Genomic DNA, 11,413 nt, shown 5'->3' with positions numbered 1-11,413 from the left:
AACATTCAAAAAAAAAAAAAAAAAAAATGAACTATTTAATTAAATGTTTCTTAGAGATTACTCGTAATTAAAGTAATGCATAATTGACCATTTTTGGTTGAACTTAAACACATCTGAAATCTGAATTATTTTTGGTTAAAACAATCAAAAAGTGAATACAATTTCAAACACATTATAATTATATGATATATTTTGTTTGCATTTTAGTTGGTATGCAGGATGACAAACCATCTCCTGAACCACCAGTGGAAAATAATACACCAGAGTTAAAAAACTCCATATCAATAAAACATTTTGTACCGAAAGTTGGATTATTGCATCATAGAGAATCTTTGCAACTGATATTATGTAAGCCCAAATTGATGCCATTGAAATCCATGACATTGGAGAAATTACAAAAGATGCAATCCGAAGCAGAAAAAAAATTGTCAAACAGATGATTATATAAGTTTAAAAATGACTGTGGGAATATTCAGCGCCGAAGTTATATTCGCTTTTATTTTAACTACGGTGATACTTAACCGTTATGGCAATTGGAAAACTCAAAATATTGTTGTTACAACAGCTGTGCTCATTGCTTGGTATTTTTCTCTATTAATTATCTTCGTTCTTCCTATCGATATATCATTGGTAAGTTCTTAGATTTCTATAAACATAACATTTCATTATGTTCTATTTACATTTCAATTAAAAAATGTATAATTATTCAATTTTTATTTCTATAACTTAATGAAAATATTAATCTAAATAAAAGATTGATTTGTATATAGTATTTATATAACTAGCATTCATTATAATATGTGATTGTTATCTTGAATTCTAGGCAGCTTATCGTAAGTGTGTTCAAGATGGGCAAATCAATTACGATAATACTACAAATTCTAGTCAAGATTCATCAGCCTGTAAAAAACCCTGGAGTTATGTGCCAGAATCTACGTTACCAAACATGTGGAGAGTTGTTTATTGGACTTCTCAATTTCTAACATGGTATGTAATCACATATAACATAAGCTACAGTAAATTCTTGATAGGTATGTTGAACATTTAGTAATTTAAAATGTTTGGTATTTTCTTATTTTACTTAACAAAATGTGATTGATAAGCATAAAAATATTCATTGTGAATCATTATTTTTACCAAAGATTTGATTAGACCTGCAATGTTACAATATATACCTACATATCTTTGAAAATTAATCAAAATAATTAATATAATTTAACTAATACTTTTTAATTGAAAAAAATAATATATTTAATGTTATTATCATATTATTAAGAAAACCATCTGAGCTATTAGTATAACTTTAATAGGAATTGTAAATAATATTTATCATTATCACAATATATTTGTTGTAACAAAAGAAATCTTAGTAATTTTAGTTTTATAGTCAAATTTTTAAAACTAAATAAACAACCCATTACAAAAATTGTTGTTTAAGTATGAAATTTGTTTATATAGTATTTAAATTATTTAAAAAAAATAAATACTGAGATAGCTTATACGGGTTACCGAAATTAAATCTCCCTCAATCAATCTTGTATAATGTTAATTCAATAATTTAACTACATAACAGTAATGTGAAGAGCAATTTTGCTATAATGTTTATGTGATGCAAAAAAAAAAAAAAATAGCAGATGTTACAATGACTTTTTCTAAATAGTTTTACAAGAGTTAAAAAAGTATTACTCTAAACATTTTTTGTTATAGTCATAGTGTTTCAATTATTTTTATCATTAATTTTATACATTTATTGTTTTGTTTTTAGCACAAACTAAGATATATTATTATCATATCTTAGTCTGTGGTTTTTATAATATATTATTTGCAATATGTTAAATATGTATAATATATTATATATAGTTATTTATAAGTATAAATGTTTAGGTTTGTTATGCCAGTTATGCAATATTATGTGAAGTCTGGAGAATTTACACTGAAGGACAAATTGAAAAATGCTATTAAAAGCAATACACTCTATTATAGTACATTATTGTTAATTGTTACAATACTTATAATTTACATTGCTCTTAAGCCAGGAGTGCATTTAGATTGGTAAGTTTACAATATTTATGCAGATGTCAGATAAATTCTAGTCATGATAAAAAACAATTATTTAAATTACAAAAATAGTAAGCATTTAAATAGTTACAAAGTATTATAAAATAATTTAAATTTAAGGTTTTGAAGATATTTTGGTACACATCTAATATGCTACCTACCGTAAAATGGTATCTACCAAAAAACTGTATACTTGTAGTATGCTACCTATCGACAGTAGGCTACCGTAGTTATTTTTATTTTATTTCATTTTATTGTGGAAGTACATTTGATTCATTACGACAAATGTAGATGAAAATGTATCAGGTGTAAGGTGATACTGACGTTATTGATGATGATCCTTCAACTCAAAAAAATTACGGTATTCGCATTCGAAGTCCGTGTATTTTTGGTATGTGTTGTAAAAATGTTAATGTGGTTGTAGAACGAAGATTTTTTGAAGTGGAAAAAATAGATAAGGCAACTTTATTACCAATAATACAAAATGAAATAGAACTAAGATCAATTATTTATTCAGATCAATGGCGAGCATATAGTACATTAATTCTTAAAAGATATAGGTTATCATCATAAAACCGTCAATCATTCCTAGTTTTTTGTTGATCCTACAACGGGCGCACAAACACAAACGATCGAGTGTATAATATGTAGACATGTCAAAACTAAATACGGAATTAAACCCCGAGGAGCAACATATTTGTAGACCTACAATTTGAAGAAGAATGGTAGGGCAGTCCATTCATACGCAACACAACTTATTAGAAGTTTTCTGGGATGATGTAAAAATAATATAAAATATATTGTAATTATATATAATGGTGTATAGAAATATTATAAAGTACTTTACAACAATAAATTAATAAATTATTATTATTATTTTTTTTTTTTTGGTAGGTATCATTTTACTGTAGGTAGCATATTACACCAACGAAGTAGCGATAGGTAGCATATTAGACGAGTACCGATATTTTGATTTAAAAGCATCAATAATTTAAGTTTATTGTATGATAAATTAATTTTTTTTTATTAATTATGGTAATTAATAAAATTATGATTTCAAATGTTATGCAAACTAGTGATGTCTGCATATCTGTTTTATAAATAGGGAGCAGATTTGAATGTAATAAAAAACCAAAATATGTAAATAAATATAACTTAGGATTAGAGTATGTATTTATCACTTATTTAATTCTTGAAACAATGTAAAACTACACATTCTCTGGGATTTAAAAATTTAAAATGGCAAAGTATCTAAATAAAAAGTGTTTCCTAACTATCTACCCATTGTATCCCATTTAGTTAAAATAGGCTCTGGAGGCTGATTGAGATCTTGGTGTATTTCTTTAAATTTTAAAACTTGATATGGTGCTTTAAGAAATACTCTCTTAATTGTAACTATTTGATAAATGTAATTTGATCTCATTGTTTCTGCTAACAAATAAATTTAAAATAATTAACTTGTCTACTTATTTACTGAATATATAAAATTAAATTGGGCTTATTTCAATAAAAATGAACTATATACATTTTTTTTTATCAGATTAAAAATATGTATTTTTAATAAAATCTGTTCCCTTCTTATAAATATTGAAATATTCATTTTACCAACAATGAAGTTCTTGAAAATACTTTAACTTTATACTTTAATTTAAATACAAATAATTATAATTTAAACATAAGTTGTCAATATCTTAAAAAACATTTTTTTTTTATTAATTATTAATATTAAAATATTATTTTCATTTTTTTTAGGCAAAAATTAAAAGCTATTGCATCATCTGCTAGCAATACATGGGGATTGTTTCTATTAATATTATTGTTAGGTATTGCATTAGTGGACATTCCAAGAGAATTATGGCGGTCTAGTCAAATTGATTATACATTGAGAAAAGTATATTTCAAACTGTCAAAACTTAATACAGAAAAGTTAGAATCCGAAGGAGCTTTAGAAGATGTTCTTGAAGTACTTATCTCCTATATATTATATTGTTTTGTAAAAAAAAAATTTTTAATAAGAAAAACAAACTAAAATTTGGAATTCTTACATTAGTCAATAAAAAGTGTTAGTATCAGTATGAGCCCAAATGATGCGTTGTATGATTGTTTTCAAATAATTTTGAAAAAAGTTCCCGAGGATCAACAAGATTTTTTGAAAAATGTGCGATCAAATTCAAGGAATCATACAACACCTCCTTCAATTGGCATGTTAACTCGACTTCATAAACAAGTAATATAAGGAAAAATTATTATATTAAATAACAAAAAAATGATAATAATGAGCTTAATATAAGTTAAGTTTTGTGAAAATTAATAGTCTAATATTTTGATCAAATGATGTAGACAATGCTAGACCTAATTTGCTCGGACACCATCGAAAATTATTGATTGGTTGAGTTGATATTAACTGATTTTGAATCAATTGTAATTTTCCTGGATTTGTTATCTTGTCTCCATCAGATTCAGTTGTATATCTATCTTCAGGATACATATATTTCCACAAGTATATTGAACCATTTCCTCCAGTAGTAGTAAAAATTTCTCGATGTTGTGGTAAATGTCTTACAGTCCAAATGGTATGTTTGTGTACATTATTTTTTATATAACCAAAACCTTTTGTAGGATGTTGAACTTTAATATCGAATACATAAAAATGTGATTCTATTGTTGTGACTATTAGTTTATTCATTTTAATATCTCTTCTATCAAATTCTAAACTACAAACTCCATTTGATACATTGGTTTCCCAGCGTAATGCCATTGCTCTTAAGTCTAACATTTTTATGTCACCATTATCATAACCAGCACAAACAATTCTTTCTTCTGAGTTGTAAGCATTTCCAAATGCTACTGTCCAACAATCTCTCTTTGTAGCACCAATCGCAGTTTCCATTTTTGCCACTGGTAATTTTTCTCTTGGATCCCATATTTTTACTGAACCATCCTTCCCACCTTAAACAGTTATTTTCATTAATCACCAAAAAGACAATTTAAGTAAATAATTAATAATAAATATAATAAAAAATAAGAATATTATAATGTTAATACCTGTTACTAATTCAGGAGCTCCACACCCAATTCCAAGCCCACCAATACCATCAATGCAATATATAAGACCTTGATGAGCTTTTACTGAATAGAGTGACTTAGCTGAATACTCTAAGTCCACAATCTCTAAGTCACCTTCAAAGTTTCCAACTGCCAAATGTGTTTTATTGATAGAACTCGATTGAAATGTAGCACATTCAATGGCAACTGATTTCTCATATTCTTGAACAATTTGTATGTCATTATCATCCAACCTATATATGTTTATAACACCTTTCAAGTTTGGTTTGCCACCAACTGCTGTGAATTTAGCTGAGTTGTGAATCCATTGACAATCTTTTAACTGATAATTAACAGACTTCTCCCTGTGAATAATAATCTGGGATTTGCTTAATTTATTCATTTTTTGAGTTTCTGTCTTGTAAATACGTTTGAGTAAAATATTCAAGAAGAAATTGTATTGAATGATGTGTAAATATTGTTGCTATGGTTACTTATAAACTGTATGTGACATCAATGAAACACCTTTAAGTAGATAATAAAATAATTGCTATATAGTATTAGATGTAAGTACATTTTTTGTTATCAGGCTGAAATAAAATAAATGAAACAATACATTTTAATAATATGCTAACATTATACAATTTATATTAATATATATTGTTTTAGTTGATTGTTGCTGTGCATATGTATCATCGTACAGAGACACAAGGCAGTTTAATGCTAGAAAAAGCCATTTTCTTGGAAGACATTAATTCAAACATGACATCTAGAGAACGAAAGTTTAAAAAAATGTTCAATAAGCCTTCAAAATTGAATAGTTATGCAGACACGTCAACAATTGGTGAGTTAAAACCTGTTTAAATCGGTTGTTAATTAATATATATGTTACCGGAATTGTTGACAATTTAGGAAATGACGACAATTCCTAGTAAATGTTGACAATTCCTAAAAGCGGAAGGCAATGTTATCACCACCTAGGAATTGTCATCATTTCCGTAGTTTATTAGGCAATGTTATCATTAGGGCCCGAAATTTGATGATCTAAAAATATATATAAAAAAAATGCATAAAATGACATTTATTTATTTTTTTTTTTTATAAAATGATATTAAAAATGTATATTTTACTGTAAAAATTAATAAATATTGTTTCGATACAAATTATAATTATTATAAATTAATTAAATAAAACTATATATTATAGTCCTTTACACTCTCTATATAGTAGACACTATCGGACTAATAATGCTGTCGAACTCATATTAAATGAGAAACGGTGATACACGGGTATATAAAATAAACTTATAAAATTATTTTATATATCTATGCGGAGACATGAAATTATATCAAACACGGGTTTATGTCGATTGCGATAACCATATGTACACAAGATCAGAAATAAATCCTTGCAAAGCAAATTTATTGGATCTAAGTACTGTTTTAAAATCGGCAGGTCAAACAGAAAAACCATTATCACTTCGGGAGGCAGCTACTGTAAATAGTATTTCAGAGGCACAAGGATATACCCGATGTCAATGTAAGACAAAATGCAAGACGAACAGGTGTGCTTGCAGATCGGCATCTAGAATTTGTATTTCTAAATGTCATGGAAGTTTGCCATGTGAAAATAAAAATGAATAACTACGTTGCAAATCATAAAAAAATTTTAAAAAGCTTAAATTACATAAATTAAAATGTTAAAAAAATTCTTGTTTATTTATTGATTATTTATTAAGGTGATACTAGATTAATTAATAATTATGTTTGATAAAAGTAATATTTAAATAAGTCAGATTAAATTTAAAAAATCTGGCATCTTTGCCTACTATCGTTAGGAAATGATAACATATACTAGGCGATGATATCATTTCCTTCCGATTTTAGGAATTGTCAACATTTACTAGGAATTGTCATCATTTCCTAAATGTCAACATTTCCGGTAACATATATATATCAAATATTATTTTTCTTATAGTAAAATTTATCTATGTATTATAATTAATTTATACAAAATCAATCAAAATTATGGGTAATTTTATACTAATAAATCATAACATATTATACAAATCTATTTCAAAATCATGTTTAAATGTACATTTTAAACATAATATTGAATTAAATTAATAAATTTTTAATTGGTAGAATGGTATTGGTGGTGTCGCTTACATCCTACGATGCTTCGGGCTTTATCAGTGATTACTGGCATGCTATCAGTTATTATTGTGTGGTCTGAAATGACATTTTTTAAAAAGCAACCAGTGCTCTCTATTTTTGCTCTCATGGTGAATATGGCAAAACAAAACAATGATTATGTTATGATACAGGTAAAGTACAAAATAACATTAATTTAAAATTGTATGTAAATGTTGATTTTCAATTGTCATCAAATTGTTATTACCAGGTTTTATCTACTTTATCCATTGCTTACTTGGCATATTGTACGTATTCAACAATATTTAAGATCAAATTGCTTAACATTTACTACCTAGCACCAAACCATCAAACTACTGAAAGTAGCTTAATTTTTTTCGGACTGTAAGTATTTACCTGGTTAAAAATGTATTTGAATTAGAATCATTAAATATTACTATTATAGGTTGTTGAGTCGTCTAACATCACCAATGTGTTTAAATTTTCTTGGACTTATTCACATGGACAGTCATGTGATAAAAAGTCGTATTCTTGAAACTGATTATACCCAGGTAAACATTTGTTATTTCGTTTGGATATAGACTAAAAAAGTAAAAGATAATTGCGTGGAAAGTAATAAAATATTATTTAGAGAATAGAGTATAAATAATTAGTAATCATATCAAAGTTTTAAACAAGTAAAAACACTATCATAGCATAATGTTAATAATTCTTTAATCCCCATTTGATTGTCTAACTAAATAAGTCTTGTTATGTTAAAAAATGTAGCGTATTACAAAAAAAAAAAAATGTTATTTTATTAAATTAATGAACAATTTCTTTCTTTAAACTTTTAGTTTCTGAGTGAATGTATTAATTTTACAATAATGTGTGTGACATGTGTGTTTTTTTGTGTATGTCTACATTTTACACATTATAAGTAGTAAAAAAATGCTTTGATTTCTATTTTAAGGGTGATTATGAATTGAAAATTGAATCTAGTACTTATTTTAGAGAGGTCAAAATTCTCAGTATTTTATAAAATAACCAAGAAAAAAACAAAAAACAAAAATATTAAGGAAATTTTGACTAAATCAATTTTGCATTTTTGGTAAAAACACTATAAACCAGCATACCTAACCGAATAACTGATAATTTAAATTTTCACCAAATGTGTATATAATAATTTTTAATGTATCTATAATGTAATTTTAAAAATATTTTGATACATTTGAAATTTTCCATTTATTTTATTATTATTTTTATTTATAAATTATAAATGTCGCCAAAAAATTATTTGTTGGGTAATTGGTTCAAAATTTTGTAATTAGAAGTACAAGAATTTTTTCTTTTTATATCTTAAATTTGAAAATTTAAAACAAGGTTCTTTATTTCTAAATTAAAATTTTTATGACAGAATTTCACCCATAAAATAATTATTTCTTCTTAAAATATTTTTAATATTTTGTTATAATTAAAAAACAAATAACTATAGATATTAGAAAATTTCACCAAATGTTTAAATGGTTATTTTTTATACATGAGGAATTTTTCAAAATATTTTCACTCTTTAATTTTTTTACAGAAATTTGCATTTCTCAATTTTTTTTTTATTTCTATGAATGTTGATAAAAAATTTTTGCTTGGTCAAAAAGCTTACAAATTTAGTATAAGACTCCACATAAATTGTTCTTATTGATATATAAAAAATATATTTAAAAAAATAAATATTGTACAACATTTATTTTTGCTTATGAAGTTTAAATGTTGATAAAGTTTTCAAATTGTTTTGCAGTTGAAAATGTATTTAATTTGTAATTTTTATATCTAAGGCCTAAAAATATAATATAAAGTTTCTAATAAGTAGCTCATACTGAAACAAAAAAATCAAAAATATATGGATATGATAATATGATTTTGTTTAATAGATATTTTAAGTACAAATTTGGACTAAATTATATATTTAGATTATAAATACCCATATTCATTATTTTGTTATTATTTAAACCTTCAAAAAATATTATTTATGGGAACATGATAACTTTTATGTTTATTACTTTATTTTTTATACACAATGACATTTTCAAATACAACATTTTTGTAAAAAATTAATTTAACTAACTGTATTACTAATAATTTAAAACAATTTTTTACCTTGAATTATTTTTTTTTCAGATAATGGGACATATGGATGTTATTACAATAATCAGTGATGGTTTCAATGTATACTTTCCAACCCTCATACTTGCTGTATGTTTAGCGACTTATTTTAACATTGGATCAAGAATATTGTCCATATTAGGATTTCCTCAGTTTTTGGAAGATGATGATTTGGTGATCGATTATATTCAAGAAGGGCGTTTGCTTGTTGTTCGAGGTAGATCGTTTAATATTTTACTAAAAGCTATTAGTTGATGCTCAAGCGGTATGTTTTGAATTTAGAAAAAGAAAGACGTGAACGTAAAATACGAGGTAACGAAATGCGTCGTAAATATAGAGAAAGGTCTTTACCAAATGCAAATGAAGATGTCGAAGAAAGTATGTAAAACATATTATTTTTATAATCTAAAATGTATTAGTGTTAATGGTCAATAATGAATTTGTCAGGAGTTCCACCATCTCGGAGAGAAAACATGAAATCATATTTGTTGGATAATGCTGATCCCATTGATCGATCTTATCATAGCTATAGTACGAATAATACACCTGAAGTCGAGAGACAGTTACCCAGTGTGAGTACAAGGCCTAACAGTACGTGGGAGCCACCGAGGAATATATTTAGTGATTTATAATTTTATTCTAATCAATTATTTTATGTTTCTATGAAATGCATTGCCATAAATATTTTCTGTATGTTGAATTTTAATGTGTCAAGATTAAAATAATTTCTATTTTAAATGTGTATTATTATTTTTCTTCTGAAAACGATTTGTAAACGATTTTAATATTTACTACATTATTACATAATATATCATACTATTAAATTATATTAAAATATCTGTTTTTAATAAAATATACTAGATTAAAAATAATATTGTATTTTGATGATTTATTATTTTTAAATTGTGTTCAAGATTAAAGACATTTTAAATTAAATTAATACTTGAATACTTATTTGATACTCATACTAGTCATACTTATCATAATTAAAGACTATTGGGAAGCTCATTAAAAACGTGAGTAGGTAATATTGGAAGTATTGTTTACAGAAAGGACTCGCGGTGAAATGTCTAACTGAAATTTGAAATTATAAAAAATATTCAAAATACGCAAATCGATTAGTAAATAATTTGCTAAGTATAGAAAATATTTCAAGGTTTTGTGTTGTAGTATTATCGTAAAAAGATGTTACTTATAATCAACATAATATGTTTAAATTGGTACATGGATTGTGATTCTAGATGCATGTCATACCGTGTTATCGAGCGACTTATAAAAAAGTAGACTTATAAGCTATGCAAAAAGTTAATGAATATAATGTTAATAATATATTACCTATATTCTTCCAACAAGTTTGAAAATTCCAATGCGCGTAAATTATTACTGATGAATCAACATTAGTTATGGTATTTTATCATTTCATTTACCAATGTTACACATGGTCGGTACATTGCTTGTATTTTAAGAATTAGAGCAAGCAAATAGAGATTATAACACGAGTCGTAGAGTGTCCAAACCATAACTTTAAAATCGTTTTAGTCTCCACTTTAAGGATATTATGTAAATTAAATTAACTCTGACATAGTACAACACCACTCCATAGTATCGAGTCTGTACAATAATAATATTATCCGTCTATAATTACGTCCGCGTTGTTTGCTATTGCATGCGCATTACAATATTACATCGATAGAAATAGGACTAATAGGTACCCCGATTTTTACTTAGCTAATGATGACCGTAAATTATTGTTGAGTGTTGACTCTTGTGTTTTGCTTTGTGTTTAATGGCTTTTGATTGGAATCAATAAACTCACAAACCGTATGAACTCCAACATATCCATTGTTAAATGATTTGCATATTGGATTTTACGATTAATGGGCTGGAAATATTATATAGCTGGTACATAGGTATATGTTAACTTTACCTATATAGAAGATATGCTTTTTAGAGGGTAGAACATGGTCCTACCCATAGAATTGTTGATTTTATTCACCTTTTTGTCATGAAACATCAAA

At 25.8% G+C, this 11,413-nt stretch overlaps 2 protein-coding genes across 2 annotated transcripts; one reads left to right on the top strand and one right to left on the bottom strand.

Annotated features, from left to right (window-relative positions):
• The first annotated feature begins 305 nt into the window (after positions 1–305).
• On the top strand, positions 306–10,335 carry LOC132920775 (LMBR1 domain-containing protein 2 homolog). Its single transcript, XM_060983437.1, has 12 exons — positions 306–630; positions 824–987; positions 1,885–2,052; positions 3,811–4,021; positions 4,109–4,285; positions 5,773–5,947; positions 7,248–7,429; positions 7,507–7,640; positions 7,702–7,807; positions 9,411–9,612; positions 9,678–9,773; positions 9,843–10,335. The coding sequence occupies exons 1-12, from the start codon at positions 457–459 to the stop codon at positions 10,025–10,027; spliced, it is 1,974 nt and encodes a 657-aa protein (XP_060839420.1). The 5' UTR covers positions 306–456; the 3' UTR covers positions 10,028–10,335.
• On the bottom strand, positions 4,292–5,788 carry LOC132920776 (dynein axonemal assembly factor 10). Its single transcript, XM_060983438.1, has 2 exons — positions 5,104–5,788; positions 4,292–5,007 (listed from the first exon to the last, which is right to left on the bottom strand). The coding sequence occupies exons 1-2, from the start codon at positions 5,504–5,506 to the stop codon at positions 4,340–4,342; spliced, it is 1,071 nt and encodes a 356-aa protein (XP_060839421.1). The 5' UTR covers positions 5,507–5,788; the 3' UTR covers positions 4,292–4,339.
• Positions 10,336–11,413: the final 1,078 nt, after the last annotated feature.

The sequence above is a fragment of the Rhopalosiphum padi genome, chromosome 2 (genome assembly GCF_020882245.1).
Source record: "Rhopalosiphum padi isolate XX-2018 chromosome 2, ASM2088224v1, whole genome shotgun sequence".
Taxonomy (NCBI): Eukaryota; Metazoa; Arthropoda; class Insecta; order Hemiptera; family Aphididae; genus Rhopalosiphum; species Rhopalosiphum padi.
This window is presented reverse-complemented; position numbering and strand designations above follow the sequence as displayed.